The sequence below is a fragment of the Rhinatrema bivittatum genome, unplaced genomic scaffold, assembly GCF_901001135.1.
Source record: "Rhinatrema bivittatum unplaced genomic scaffold, aRhiBiv1.1, whole genome shotgun sequence".
NCBI lineage: Eukaryota > Metazoa > Chordata > Amphibia > Gymnophiona > Rhinatrematidae > Rhinatrema > Rhinatrema bivittatum.
In genome coordinates this window covers 92866-109278 of record NW_021820598.1, presented here as the reverse complement: position 1 = coordinate 109278, position 16413 = coordinate 92866, and the positions used below count along the sequence as shown (strand labels likewise).

General features: G+C 45.9%; 1 protein-coding gene across 1 annotated transcript in view; it reads left to right on the top strand.

Annotated features, from left to right (window-relative positions):
- Window positions 1-16413, top strand: part of LOC115081743 (phosphatidylinositol 4-kinase type 2-alpha-like) — a 52877-nt gene that overhangs the window by 14513 nt on the left and 21951 nt on the right. The window contains exon 2 of the mRNA XM_029586156.1: window positions 8499-8699. Coding sequence (XP_029442016.1) covers window positions 8499-8699 — 201 coding nt within the window. The remainder of the gene's footprint in view (window positions 1-8498; window positions 8700-16413) is intronic.

Genomic DNA, 16413 nt, shown 5'->3' with positions numbered 1-16413 from the left:
AAATAAAGAAGAGATATTTGCATGCATTGCCTTTATTATATACAAATATCTCTTATGCATATTCATTGTGGATAGCCAGAAAACTTTTATGGGTGAGTTCAGGTCAGCCGCCAAGTGGAACTCACATTTATTTACTTGGCAGACCAAATACATAAGTGACTGTCAGAAAGGTACAGTTGTGGTTGTAGTTATTAAATGTTGATTTAGTCTGACAAAAGAATTGACCTGAAAAAGGCGAGCAATTGAAGTGCCATGGGAGGAACCAAACCTTCCCTGCAGACCAGTCTTGTTCTTTCTCGTCTCTCCTTGGTTTATCTCACACTGTCTAACCCGGGTGCTGATAGTGCAGAGCCTTCCCTTGGTCACTGGGAATCTCGCAGGCGTGCTGCACCATGTGAATGGGCACCTTTCCCTGAGCCGCAGGAGGCCTCTGTGTAGAGAGACGCTTGCTTCCACCGTCCTGCAGGTGTATTGTAGGCATGTTCCCTGGCGATTCCTTGCTTTTTGCCTCTTTCTCGTTTCATGCTGAAAGAGCCACTTCTGTAGCTTCTCGCCCACTTTGGTGTTCTGAACAAACATGCTGAACACGGAGAGCTCAGGGCACTAGAGCCGCTGCCTGCCAAGTTTCAAGACCCATGGTTTACCTTGCCCTACCTACAGAGGAGAGACGCCAGCAGGGTGGATGCATCACAGAATTAAAAGGAGAAAATGCTTTTCAGCGTTGCCATCAAAGAATATCTGAACATGGCTTAATTACATGACAGACAACGTATACCGCTGGACCGAGAGCATCAGCACAGCCTGAGAGCACAGATTCGTAAAAGTCACATGAATAAAAGTCACATGAATAAAACGGAAAATGTCATAATGCCTCTGTATCGCTCCATGGTGAGACCGCACCTTGAATACTGTGTACAATTCTGGTCGCCGCATCTCAAAAAAGATATAATTGCGATGGAGAAGGTACAGAGAAGGGCTACCAAAATGATAAGGGGAATGGAACAACTCCCCTATGAGGAAAGACTAAAGAGGTTAGGACTTTTCAGCTTGGAGAAGAGACGACTGAGGGGGGATATGATAGAAGTGTTTAAAATCATGAGAGGTCTAGAACGGGTAGATGTGAATCGGTTATTTACTCTTTCGGATAGTAGAAGGACTAGGGGACACTCCATGAAGTTAGCATGGGGCACATTTAAAACTAATCGGAGAAAGTTCTTTTTTACTCAACGCACAATTAAACTCTGGAATTTGTTGCCAGAGAATTTGGTTTGTGCAGTTAGTATAGCTGTGTTTAAAAAAGGATTGGATAAGTTCTTGGAGGAGAAGTCCATTACCTGCTATTAAGTTCACTTAGAGAATAGCCACTGCCATTAACAATGGTTACATGGAATAGACTTAGTTTTTGGGTACTTGCCAGGTTCTTATGGCCTGGATTGGCCACTGTTGGAAACAGGATGCTGGGCTTGATGGACCCTTGGTCTGACCCAGTATGGCATTTTCTTATGTTCTTATGTTCTTATGCACATCATGCTAGGCTGGAAATGTTTCTCGTGATTGGATCTGGGATGATCTGTGTGCAAGTGTCTGTTTCATTTAACTGTTCTGAAATTTGCATTTTGCACAGTGGTGCAGAATAATTACTTTGCAGCAAGAGTTACCTTAAATAGCATTACTGTGGTGGTTGACTAGTGTAAAAATTAACTCCTTTTTCTCCTATCCATCTCCTTTATGGAATTACTCAACTTGTAATATCTCTCTATATAGAATTTGCTCCATTTGTGTGTTTTGGTTACTGTTATTCACACTCCATGTACCTCCTTTGTGCTGACTTTTTGGACCATTTAGGGATGGATTTAGTTTTCCTTAGGGTTTACCCCAAGTATCCCACTAAAAACTGTCCCATAACAACTTTCATTGAACATAAAGTAGCATTTTAAAAAAAAGATTTTATTATACACATAGGACTCATAGAAAGCAAATTTCTGCATGTGGGTAAAAATATATTTACACGTGGAAATCAATTTTCTGAAAGTTGCCCAGCCTTTGTACATGTACTTTTAACAGTGTGCATACTTTCAGCCAGTAAGAAAAGGGCACGTCTGGAGAGTGAATAAATGCCGGGTTTTTTGTTTTTTTTTAACCCTGTAATTTTTGAGGAGTCCTTACACTAGTAGTAACCTAGTTTTATTATGTCCTTTCAGGACATAGCCCTAGCATCCAGCCACATGCCAGCGGCCTCTTATCTGGATGTCACTTAAGAAGAGCTATTTATTTTAGCTTGCCAGTGATTTGGAATGCAAATCCTTCTTCCAGCCTCTGAGCACATTTCTGTTTGCAGTGGTGGCTCCCATTTATTATTCAGCCCTGCATGTAGATAGTGACTTTGGGCATTTAGATGTTTTCTAGCTGAGTGGATACTTTTGCATCTCTTTTTTACCTGTATGCTCCAGAGGCATGCTCACTCTGTCTATGTAAGCCACATATGCAGATGTAAGATTCCTGTATAAACACATGCTAATCCCTTAATCATCTGGGTTAGAGAGATGTCCTCCTTCCCTCCAAAGTTTGGTGTTTTTTGTACCCTGACACTTTTAAAGCTTTGTCCCAGACTCTGATTCAGGCTGATCTGAGGGGAGGGGACTGATGCATTTTCCAGATGCTGCTAATGCTGTAGACACATTTTGAGCAAGAGCCGGCATAGATAAGGATCTCTGTGGTTTGAATTTTCTGAGCAAGAGTTAATAGCTTTTGTGTAGCATTTCAGACACCCACGCAACAAGTGGTAACACTCATCCTGTATAGTAAGAGGTACAATCATGAAAAGGTTTTATACCAATAAATCCATATTTACCCATGTAAAAGAGGCTTTTCAAAATTGCCCAGTCTCACTGTGGGTAAAAGCATACGTGCTGTCTTTCCCTCCACTACAAGGTTCGTGCAGAGATTTGAGATAGAAATCTCCGTTTGTAATTCCCCCCTCTGATACAATCCGCACAAATAGCAGTTGCATATCTGCGGACTTTGTATGTCCGTTGGGGAGTTCCTCTTTGAAGATGAACTTACAGACCTGCAGGCTGTGGGGATGTTGAAAATTGAATTTTTTAACCTTCTCCACTAGTTCCTGTAAACCTCCGGGGGGCAGTCATGTTGGCAAGACTCGCATGCATTGGATCTGATTGGTTCCAGTTGGCTGTGATGTCATAAATGGCGTACATCTAGCAGGAACCAATCGGATCCAGTTCTCAGTGAGGAGGTTTCCCCTGGGTCCTGAACAGGGCTGTCCCAGTGGAGACTGCTTAGTGAATTCCAGAAGCAATGTCATGGCAGGGAGATCTTTAGCTGATCACAGAAGGTGGGCATTACTGCTTGTTGAATGTTCTATGGCAATACCGAGCAGTACGCAGCGGGTACAGGTTTTATTGCCCAGCTGGCTGGTAGTCTCACGTAGAGGACAGGCTGGGTAACTAGGATCCCGGCGTGCTATTGATGGTTGGGGGTGGTAAGTAGACTGCTGCTAGATTGGGAAGGAGGCATGTTGGTTCTTAATTTGCACGCTTGGCTTGGGTTCCAGATGGTGATATTGATAAACTATGGCCTGGTTAACTCACGAGGTTGGAGAGCAATGTCTGGTTGTCCATCCTGCCGCTGTTAGCATTTGGTGAACTTTCTCAACTTCCCCCTTTTCTCGCCCTCCTTGCAGTTAAGCTGTGAGGGGGCTGTCTGTGATTTGGTTAGCAGTTGCTGGAGGCAGTTGGTAGATTTGTACTCATCCCGGACTTTGTGACGAGGCTTTCTGCACAGTATGCTTTAAGCTGACGAGCTTGTGGGTTGTGTGCATGTTTTAAATGGGACTGATGAGGGAAAAGCAGCCCCCATGCCATGCCATGAGTCCTTAAAGGCTGCTTTGTGCTTGCAAGATTATTGAATTCTGCTGTGGCTGGAGGAGGCGGCTCTGCAGCTTCACCCTTTGAACTCCACCTTCTGTTCATTTCTTTGTAATTTGTAGAATAAGAATCAAAACATTCAAAAATGGAATAGAAGAAAAGAAACGCCCTAGTCAGCAGCAAACAAAAGATTTTTTTTTTTTAAACACTGTCAGAGGCATCATCAGAGTGAAATTGCTAGGTCCATTAATGTAGGAGTCTTTGGAATACTGTAAGCAGGTAAGGTTTGTGATTTAGAATATAATCCAGGCAGACATATTTTTATTATTATTTTGGCCCGGTGGTTTCCAGCTTCATTGGAACTGACCCTTCCTCTGCCTGCTGCACATTTAAGCCTTCCATCACAGCCACCCTGGGAGAGGAGCGTGCGGCTGGGGCACGGGATTGTTTCCATTTGTAATCCTTCTCTCCTCTAGCCCAGCCAACCCAGCAGCAGGCCTCGGGCTGAGGAGCCCAAACCACGTTTCCAGTGGAGCTCCCAGCAATGCCAGCGAGCGGGTGTCTCTATTGCACGACGCTGTGAATGCTTTCTCTGCCGCATCTCCAGCTCTGTGAGCCAAGAAGCAGGAGCAGAACCACCTGGCAGCCCATAGCACTGCCTCTGAGCCATCGGGTCGGCCCACTCGAGATGTCTTACATCTCAGCTCTCACTTTGTGTAAATCGTGTGCGGTGCATAAGACTCTTGCAACATTTGCCTAATGAGTGAGAAATTCTCAGCGTTTACAGTAATAGCCTAAAGTTAGAAAGGAGAAGCCGGATTTTTGAAGTAATATTGAGACATAAAGGACTTTCCCCAGTCTGTGCTTATTGAAAAATTTTGTCAAATAAAACCTGAAACGTGTAAAGGCAAGAAAGACTTAAAGCTTCTTTACCTTCCCTTTTGCAACTTTATAAAATAGAAAGTGCTTCAAGTGTTTTCATTGCTAGATATTTCTAAACAAAAGGTAAGAGGAAGACGTGGGGTTCCTGTAAAGGTTAATAATTTTGGATCTACTTTCAAGGGCTGTGATCAGACAGCTCGCTTATTGATTTCCCTATGAATCAGAAGTGATGGGTAGGGTTGATGACGTGCAGGGCTTTTCATTCCTCAAGGCTGTGATCCCGGTGGGCTCGGAGCTGCCAGCAAAGCTGACTTCCTTTTTTTGCTGGTAGCTGCAGCAGTGTAATGCCAGCAGTCGCAGGATTCTGAAAACTGGAAACCACCCCATCCCCGGCAACTTACAAAATAACAATTCCTCCCTTTTGTAAGCCCTACGTAGTACGTATGTGCTTTAAGAGCTGTTAATACAGGGAGCTGCTTCTTGTCCATGGGATGATGAGGCACATTTTTGGCATCTCGAGGACTGTTTGCTGTCCTCGTGATTTCATGATGAATGTTAAGCTGAGGAAGTGTTGGGAACGTTATGTGTGCTTAGGTTTTCCTCTCCTGCACGTCAGCGTGCATCGAAGACATTTTTTGAAAGCGGGATAGAATCCTGCCCAGTCACTTGCTAAGCAAGCTAATTGACAATGTTATGGATTCCTAGAGTAGGCATCAGGGTTATTGACTCAGTTTTCTGAACATTTGGAACAGAGGGATTTTGCTGCTTGTACTGGGGTCTTTTCTAGCTGCCAAATGGCTGAATTTCTACAGGATGAGATTTGGCGGGTTCCATCCCAAAGCACCTTGACCTTATGTGGTCCTGCATTGTATCGCATCCCTCATCTGTCATCAGCCCTACTGGTGCCAGAAAGCATCAGGGAGTCGTTTAAAAAGCCAGCCTTTTAACCTAGTTTCCTGAGGGAGATTTGAGGTGTTTGTGATTCTTCAGAAGGATTTCAGAGGACTTTTTTTCCTTCTCCACTTGAAGGAACTCATTACAAAAGATTGGACTTTAATTGTTAAGTCCAGCAATGATACATTCCGCAAAGACTGAGCTGATAATGTCAAAGCAGAGCTGACCAGTCCATCTGCTCCAAAGGTCAGGTCCATCAGTCTCTAGCCTAGAGGGTGTGGGCAGGGGCCTGCATAAATCACTTCCTGGAATATCAATTACACAGAAAACTGCATGTCCCTGCATTGAATTATCACCACTTTGTGTGCTTGTAACCATGCGCCCAGTATGTAGGATTGCATGTTTCTGTTGGATATCAGCTGCAACAGAGCCATGCGGTCATCTTGGATGGCTGGTTCCTCACATTCCTCTGCATGGAGCTGTAAAAGAGGAATTCAGTGCTGCAGATGTAGCCCAGTGCATTCCTCTGTCCATCTTCCTGACCAAGGGAAAAGCATCCTCTATAGTGCCAACAGAAGACTGACCCAAATCTGGCTATACTAAATTGGATAAGGAGACATGAAGGTGAAGTCTCATCAGAGCTTCCCTTAATAATTCAAAAACTTTAAATCAAAGAAAGAACAAGTGTAGACTCTCTCTCTTTTTGGTATTATTTTTATTTTTTTTAGCAGGTTGCAGCTCTCACAGTTTGAGAAGTAGAACAGGAAAAAAGCCATTTTGTTTTTCTACAGTCCCCACTTCCAGCTTCTCTACAGGGCTGGATTTAAAAAGGGGGTGCCCACAGGCAGTGGCGGGAGGTCTCCTCAATAATTGGAAGGTGGGGGAGGGGCTGTCGTGGAAGTCATTAGAGATATGAAATGATCCCCCCCCCCCCCCCCCACGACCCTTGCTCAGATCCTCATCTCTCCTGGCATCTCCAGACACCTTTACTGCTGGTTCTGTAAAGCAGCCTGGCCACACGGAAGCATCACCTCTATGAAAAAACGTCAGTGTGGGCCCTCGTGTGCTGACAGGCCCTGCGGCACCCTGCCCCCTTGCTTGGGTTTCCATGGTCAACAGGAAGCCATTGCAGGAAAGAGGCGTGGGGTGCCGCAGGGCCTGTCAGCACGTGAGGGCTGGCAGGCCCTGCGCTGAGCTTTCTCAAAGGAGGAGCTGCCGCTGTGGCAGTAGCAGGCCTGGATGGAAGGCAGGGCGGCAGGAGCTGTGCTCTGGAAGCAGTTTCCTATGCTTAAATCTGGGCGTAACTTCTGAACCAGCAGTCCTAACAGTTTCCTTGTAGGTTTTATAAGCTTTACATTGTGATAGAAGCACGGAAGAGATTCCACACTTTTGTTTGTGGACATAATGTCAGGGCTGGTAAAATACTTATAGCTTGTGATGTCGCCACAGTTAGAATGTATTGCAGCATTTAGGAAACAGCTTTGTAGGAAACTCATGCTGCTTTAGATTTCACTTTCATACTAAAGCAGAAAGGGGAGAAAGGCCTGCCTAACAAGTCAGATCGCATGGGATGGGTATTTTGGTTTGCGTTGTTTCACCAATACAGTGTTCCCCAGCCAATACAGTGTTTCACCAATACAGTGTTCCCCAGCCAATACAGTGTTCCCCAGCCCCAGCCCTGGAGGCACACCTACAGCCCTAGTGAGTACACATGAGAGACATTTTGCATGTACTGGGTCTCCACTGTATGCAGATATCTCATGCAAATTCATTATGGTACCCTGAAAACCAGAGTGGTTAGGTGTTCTTCCAGAAGAGAGCTGGGAAACACTGTCCTAGTACGTATGGGATATGTACCATTCCCACGCTGCGCCCTTCGATACAAGCAGCTCTGAGACTGCTGTCGGTACATGAATTCAGGGAGAGCATTGACCCTGGACTGAGACCTCTGCTGTTCCAAGGCCCCTCCTTTCTCACCACATCCCTGTGAATTTTCCCTGAGCCTGCCTGGCAGTGTGTGCTGGAATTCATTGTGAAAGCGGCATAATAAACTGTGCCGGAGCCTTCCTCCCCCAACCCACCTTATTTTATTTATTTATTTTCTGTGGGGTTTTTTTGTTTTGGTTTTTTTTTTGATCCAACAGTTTCCTCCTGCTCTTTTTGTAGTTCCAGTTCAGTGGGAATCCAAGCTGAATATAGTGCCATGAACCTTCATTTTCCACTACCCCGGGTTCTTCCCTGTTTTATGTCCCCCCTCCTCAATGTCTTGTCATGTAGAGATGGTCCTTGACTCCGGGCCATGCACCAGGGCTCCTTCCAGGTAATCATGAACCCTGAATCCGGTCACTACATGACTGAGACTCCTTCCTCCTGCTAGGGGATGTGAGCGCTGACTGTGCTGCTGACCTGGAAGAGAATGCTGTCTCCTCCTTATAGCGGTGCACAGTAGCGCTGCCGAGCCACCAGCGCGGCCTGGGATTTCCCCTTTGAAACTTCATTTTATTCCATTACATGCTTTTCCTTTAGCACCGGTCATGCCACACTTTCTTATTCTTTCTGCCTGTCTGTCTCTGTCATTTTGTATTCATTTATAACTGAAAATTCTCTTATGTAATCTCCAGCAGTATTTTGTTGCAAAAGAAAAAGAAATCTTTGATTCTTCAGTCCTGGACAGAAGCTTTCAATGTGTTACTGAATGAGATGAAGTTCTGTCTATTAAATGGGGAAGTCATCCCTGTGAGCATGGAAACAGCGTACACTTAGTGAAATGTTTTACATGGGGCTGGTTTGTCACTGTAATTAAATATCCCTTTTTTATATTTTTCTTTTTGACAACAGAAAATTATTGGTGTATTTAAACCTAAAACCGAGGAGCCGTATGGCCAGCTGAACCCCAAGTGGACCAAATGGCTACAGAAGCTGTGCTGCCCTTGCTGCTTTGGAAGAGACTGTCTTGTTTTGAACCAGGGCTATTTATCGGAGGCAGGCGCCAGTCTGGTGGATCAAAAACTGGAGCTCAACATCGTCCCTCGCACGAGGGTGAGTCCAGGAGCATGAGATGCATGCGTGGAGTGGGGTTGGTTAGTAGCTAGCTGGCGGTTTCTCTTTTCGGTTTTGGGTTTTTTGTGGGGTTTGTTTTTTTTTTTTTTTACATTTTTTCACTCTCCGCACAGAAACAATCGGACAACTCCCTGATCACAGGTACTATTTAAAAAAAAAAAGTCTGAAAGGGTACCAGGAGCCCTGAAATGACTTGGGCAGGGCCCATCCCCTTTTCCCTCCATGCTGATGGCAACAGGTTCAGTGATGTGATTCCTGAATCATTGCACTACATATAAAATGGTGCCGATGCAGATTCGTGACATGAATTAGCCCTGATCTCTGGCAGTGCGTCCCCTGGCAGCACCGGATGGGAACTCAAAGCTGTCGGCGCTTTTGCTCCAGTAAGCATGCGCAGGAGTTGCCACGCGCAAGTGTCGTCTGTGTCCCCTTTGTCTCTTTTTGTCCACCTTCTGCACAGATGGTATTTTCTTTTCTCTCTATTTTTCAGGTGTCACACCCCCCCCCCTTTTTTTTTTTTTTTTCTTATTCAGCGAGCCCCAAAACAGCACTTTTCAGTGTCATTTCCCAGTTGGGAAAAGGAAGAGGAATCAGTCATGGCAAAAAGTGGTCCGTGTCTTCAAGGCCTGCTCCTGCAGCCAGATCGTGTCTCTCATAGATGGCCATGACGGGTGTTACCTGTGTCTGGGCCCTGATCATGATTAGGCAAATTGCGGTCTCTGTGGATGAATGTCGTCTTCCCCCCCCTTGGGTGCAGAGAACCAGGGCGGCAAAGATTTGAATCCCTGAGATTACAAGCCTAGCCTCGGACCCCATCAATGTCTGGCAGCACCCACCATAAGTCATCCAGCAATGGTAATGCTCGGGTCAGAGACAAAGATCACCATGCATCCTCGATGCCATATAGAGATGTGTCTGAACAACCTCCAAAGTCAAACCACAGAGAGGTCTCAACGATACGACGCATGCAGCTTCGGGATCTGCTAAAAATATAAAACCATCAATGCAATACTAGTCCGAAGACTCTGTAGTGCAACTTGAGTCGAGCTGCCAGTCATTATCCTCATCGAAGCACAAGCATGTGGGATCAGTGCACATGATGCATCAAAGGCCCACACACTAATACACATCGAAGCTGCATGCTGCTCCAAAGTTGACACACCCATTGAATCAGTCTCTATGCAGAAGCCCACTGCACATGTTTCCATCAAGTCTACAGAACGACTCTAAACAATATCACCATCTATGACTCCTTCCAGGCAAATCATTGAAACTGCATAGTTGCCTAAACCTCCTTTGATTATCTCCACTAGTTCAGTTAATGACCAGAACCTCCCTCTGTCACCTCATTCTGAAGCCTCAAGGAACTCAAGGGAGATCTCCACTTCCCTGTCTTACCATATCACCCAACTGAGTCGACAAGGGAAATTCTCCAGGCAGCCTTATCCATCAAAGGGTTTATCCAATGGCCATAGGACCCATCTCTGTACCTTCCACCACCGATCACCAGGGCCAAGCCGGTGCCACAGCTTTTTTCACAAGATCTCCTCCTTTAGACTCCAGACCTCTTTTGTTCTCTATTGTCTCTCCCATCTTTAAAAGGGGAGCTAATACTGGTCTCTGAGAAGGATTCGCTGCCCTTGATTCTGGGACAGCACTCTCAGCAAGCTAAGGACCAGATCAGATTATAGTCCACACATACTTCTTCTTTCTGTTTCCAGTCCCAGAACCTCTTACTTTTCCTTCAGCCTATTCCATTCAGCCAACCACTCCAGAAGGTGTAAAACCAGGAGCATCTCCATGGTCACCTGCCCCCCTTCTTGGACTCCCTCACATCCCTTCTCCGCAAAATCCACCAAGGTCACCTTCGCCAACTTGGTCAAATCCTGTTTCACCAGGGAAGTCCCCAAGCAGCTCTACTGGCATCCCTTTGAAGCCAGCTCTGGAGCCACTGGAACACAGATCTCCACCAGAGGATCTCACCAACTCTCATTTTGTTGAGAAGATTGGTACTGCACTTAAAGTGGAGGTCCGAAAGGATCTGGACACTAGATTGGAGGGCCCAGGTATCCTAAAAATTTTGGATATTTCCTCTGAACTGACGGCACTGCCCAAATACAAAGTGCTGCTTGCAGTACTGCTAAAAATGTGGGAGATGCCCTTCAAGGGATTCTACAGTGGCTTGAAAGCTTGATTTTAAAATTCTGCATGAAGAAGTTGCCAGGGTATGGGGTCGTCCAAGTATCCCATAATTCGGTTGTAGCCAAGTCCACAATGAAGCGGGCAAAAAAGACCTGCCTTTGTTTCAACACCCCTCTGGGGAAGGATAACAGACTGCTGGATGAGTTTGGCCAGAAATTGTACCAGGATCTATGCTTATAGCTCAAATAACCCAGCATTAATTCTATATGGTCCAGTACATACATGAATGCGTTCAGAGTCTCAAGCCTTTTATTGGGGGGAGTCAGGCAAACCACTATCTCCCATGCTTCCTGGAAGCTGCACTCAGTGTATGAAGTCTTCGACACGTCTACATGGACGACAGTGGCCTCCATAGGTTTGTCACATGGTTTGGTTGTAGATCAGCACCATCTGTGACAATGTCCACAAAATACTGGCTAACTTGCCCTGTTTGGGGGATAATCTCTTCGGTGAGAAGCTCAGGGAGACAGTATCCCAAATAAAGGAACAAAATTTTGCCGTCCAGCCCCTATCAGCCTCTGGTGACTCTCAACCTGCATCTAGATGGCTATATTTCTCATTTAAGAGGCCTTATTACCCCAGGAAATCATACAGGCCTTATCAGCAGAATAGACTTCCTCCTTTTCCAAAATCCAGACAACCTTTACACAAGACTCACCTTCCTGTGCTCACACCAGAGAACACAGTTGTCAAAGGCTACAGTAGCAGAAATAGCCTGCTAAACTGGCTTCCAGTTTCTGACTCCTTCCTACCAGTTCAGACATCTAGACTGGAGAGAAGGATCTGATTCGTCCTTCAAGCTTGGAAGCAAATCACGAGTGACCAATGGGTATTGAGCATTGTAGAGCATGGCTTCCATCTGGATTTCATGGCGTCTTTGCCAGCCCAACACCAAACTTTCCCTTCCACTGACTTGAGTCATACACTTCTTCTAGTCCTCAAGGTTCAGAAGCTCCTTCTACAAGATGCGATCCAGGAGATTTCTCAACTGTGAAGCATGATGGGGTTCTACTCGCAGTACTTCTCATCCCCAAAAAAGATGGGGCATCTGCATCCCATCTTAGACCTGTGCAATCTCAACCACCGCCAGGAGAAATTCAGGATGCTTTCCCTGGGAGCCATTCTCCCATTCCTTCAATCGTGTGACTGGATGTGCTCCCTGGATCTAAAAGATTCTTATGCTCACATTCCCATCCACCCATCTTACTGGCGTTTCCTCTGTTTCAAGATAGCCGACCATCATTAGCAATATAAAGTACTGCCGTTTGGCCTCTCTTCTGCTCCAAGAGTCTTCATGAAGTGCTTGGCAGTGATGGCGACTCATCTCAGTTGCTAAGGTATCCGGGTGTTTCCCTGCTTGGATGACTGATTTCATTGTGGCTTATCATGGGGAAACTCTCTGCACCTATATGGTCTCCACAATTGCCCTCCTCCATTCACTAGGATTCCTAGTCAATTTTGAGTAGTTGGTCCTGCTCCCAACGCAAAGACTGCATTTCATAGGAGCACTCATAGACACTGCTCTAGAGGGCCTTCCTGCCTGCGGACAGAGTAGCCAGCTTTTGAAGAAGCAGCCTCTCTTTTAAAATCTCCCTGCACAACAGTGCAATAGGTTTTCAAATTACTGGGACACCTTGCCGCCACCGTTCACATAGTCCAGCTCACCCGTTTACACATGTGGCACTTACAATGGGGACTTTGATTACAGTGGAACCAGTGTCTCTAGCCCTTCCACACCAGGATGACTGTATCCCTAGAAATGGCTCAGGAACTTTCAACCAACTTGATACACATCGGGTGTGCCACTGCACCCCATCCATCACCAAGTACTCTTAACCATGGATACATCAATGGCAGGGTAGGGGGCTCACACAGGGTTATTGAAAACACAAGGCCTTTGGTTAGTCCCAATGAGGGGGGCTACAAATCAGCCTGCTGGAACTTGAAGTCCTTCACCACACCCTCACAGCTTTCAGCTGTGTACTCAGGGTGGGTGGGGAGGGAAGGGCGTCCTGATTCAAATGGACAATCAAGGAGCAATGTTATATACTTCATCATGAACAAGCAAGGAGGCATGGGATCTTGAAGCCTCTACCAAGCAACACTACATATCTGCCACTGGGCAGTGACCCACTCAATATGGAAACAGACAGGCTGAGCAGAATTTTTCGACCACGAGTGGTTAATAAACCTGGTGGTGATCGACCATCTTTTCCACTGCTGGAAAACATATCAACAAAAAATTGGATCGGTTCTGCTCTGTGCTGTTCAGCCCCTGAGAGGGAGGCCCTGGATGCCTACCTACTGTCATGGAACGAGGGCGTAGTGTACACTTTTTCATTGCTTCCACTCATTGCCTGTATGATTCAGAAACTCATCCGGGATTGAGCCAGAATGATACTGATAGCCCCAGTATGGCCCAGACAACCTTGGTATACTTATTTGGTTCATTTTTCTGTTGAATCGCCTGTCGTGCTTGGAGATGACCCCTGCCTCTTAACGCAGGAGAGGGGGCAACTGCTACACCCAATGCTGTGATCTCTTCAGCTGGCATGGAGGTTGAGCGCACACAATATTGAGTTGGTTAGAAGTCTCGGATCCAGTGCAGGAATACTTACTTCTTTCAGCATGCAAGCCTTCAACCCGGTGTAATTACTCCTTCAAATGGGACCATTACGCCAACTGCTGTATTTTCATGTGGAGTAGACCCTTTTACTGATGAACCAAAGGTTCTACTAGACTATTTGCTTCACCTATCTCAGTCAGGACTGGCAACTTCATCAGTCTGAGTTCATCCAAGCGCCATAGTAGCTGTCTCGTCATAATTCACTCTTTGGTTTCAAAGTTCATGAAAGGGCTGATATGAAGCCTCCAGTGCCCTGGGACATTAATGTAGTGCTTACAGTCCTGACAAAACCCCTGTTCAAACCATTTGAAATGACCTACATGAAAGGTCCTATTTCTTGTTGCAGTGACCTACATGAAAGGTCCTATTTCTTGTTGCAGTGACTTCAACACTCCGAGTGAGTGAAGTACGGTACTCATTCACCTTCCTCCTTACCTGCATCTGTCATGACAAGGTGATGATATAGACACATCCAAACTTTCTACCAAAGGTGGTCTCCGTTTTTCACTTGAATCAGTCTGTCATGCTTCCCATTTTCTTTCCCAAACCTTATTCCCACGAGGGTGAGTAACTCCTACATATACTTGATTATAAATGTGACTTGACGAGCTACAAGTGCCATACATAGATGTGCCGAAAGACACCTCAACTATTCATTTCCTATACCATAACAGGCTCAGAGTAGCCATTTCAAAGAGGACATTGTCAAATTGGATAATACATTGCTATACAGCAACTGCTCTAGATCTTGCTGGCCCAGTGAGAGCACATCAGGTACGTGCAACAGCTACATCCATAGTGCATCTTCGAGGGTGACTATCAAAGACATTTGCAAAGCGGCTACTTGATTCTCGATGCACAGCTTCAACACCCAATACAGTCTGGACTCCTTAACTATGAAAGACAGTGCAGTGGGCTATGCTGTACTGATGGACTGTCAAGTAGTCTGCTGTCCATGTTGGGGTCTGGGATGCAAAAAAAAAAAGCTTCATGATGCGCATCCCTCTGCTATGGGATTCCCCACAGATCATGGTTAATTCAGCCCTATTTATCGATGGAACATAGCAAGTTTGCTTACCGTAAACAGTGTTTTCTGTAGATAGCAGGATGAATTAGCCATGAGATGCTAGCCCTTCTCCCTGGACAGTAGACTTTCTTATACTTACAGAATCTTTTGGAATGGAGTGAGGGGATGCTGACGACACCTGCACACAGGAACTCCCATGCATGCTCAATGGAGCAAAAGCTCTGATAGCTTTGAGAGACAGTTTCCATTCAGTGCTGCCAGGAGGTTGCACTACCAAGGGTCATGACTAATTCATCCTGTTGTCTATGGAAAACACAGTTTACGGTAAGCAACTTGCGTTTACACGATCATAGTTTGCTTGAAAAATGAAAACTTGATCTATTTTGTAAAACAATTTCTCCTTCAACAAGCAGGACTGATGTCACCTGATGGTGCTGCTCAGAAAAGGTTTTAGTATTGAGTATGCAAGAGAATTCCCAGATGCGCTGATTCATGAGCCCCTCAGTCTTTTTTTTTTCTTTTTTTCTCTGAGCTTCCACACTGATATGTACCCTCTTCTCTCCGTTTTTCGGTATTTGTACTTCTTCAAAGTTTGTTTGTTTTTTTTCTTCTTCATACTTACTTCCAGTTGTCTCACTGCCTTGGCAGCTCCTCAACAGCACTTTTCAGTGCTAAAAAAACAAAAAATCATCCTGACTGGCTCGAAGAAAACCACCTGCAGTAGCTTCAAGGACTGAGTATGTGGCTGGAAGATGTCCATCATCGATGGCCACGATATTTGTTACAGATGCCTGGGTCCAGACCGTGACTCGGCCAGTTGCTGTTTCCATAGCTGGATGTCACCGAGATTCCAGAGGAACAGGACCTGGAACATCTGTAACAAATATTGTGGCCATCAGTGCAGATGTCTGGCAGCCACTCCCCAACTGCAGCGCCAATTCCCTGATCAGCTCTAGTTTAGGGGTTGAGCAAGATGCGAAAGCATCAAGAGCAGGGGTCAGTGAGCCCCTTTACACATACCTTGCAGGGCTCATTGGAGCACAAAAAGAAGTGCCACGTGTCTGATCGTGTGGTGTAGTTGGAGTTGGTGATGCATTCGGCACCACTGAAGCTTAAGTCTGCACTAAAACGTGCATCGCATCAGGTATCAGCCTTGTTGGTGCAGCGGCCCTCGGCTCCATTGTCTCCTTCAGCCTTCAGATGCTCCACACTCCAATGCAATCTGGCCCCATTGGTGCACTTGAGGCAAGAATAGACTTTGGGTGGCCCTAGAAGTGAATGATTACACTTTCCTCCCTCCATATTGGCATCTTTATCTCCTTCCCACCTCCTTGATCATGGACATCATTTGGAGACTCTGGATCTGATATGCTTTATTGTGCCTATGACTTGGAGTCCAGTAGGAGCTTCGCAGGAGGATGATGTTCTACTGGTATAGGAGGAGGATGTCTCATCCTCCACTCTGGGTCAAAGGTCACAACAGTCAGGTAGCTGAAGACTTTGTTTACCTTATTGGCAGTAAATGACATGGAGGTTAGCCTTCAGCTTCTCCTGTCCAGAATGTTGGATTTGTTCCCTCAAGGGAGAGTCCCTCTCTCCTCCACACCTTGAGAGCTACCATTAGAGGTTCCGGTAATATAATCTGTCCCTCAGCCATCCCTCTCCGTGGAGGAATCTAGCCAGTCAAGGAGGGAGTATGCCTCAGGAGTATTCCCCTCTGAGACAACTGAAGACCCTGTCTTGATCACCTTCATCCTCTTTGGGGTTGTGGGTTAGTGTCCCTTTGCCTCTTGGTTCCAAGGAAGGGTCTATGGGGATTCCCTCAGACTCCTTATCTG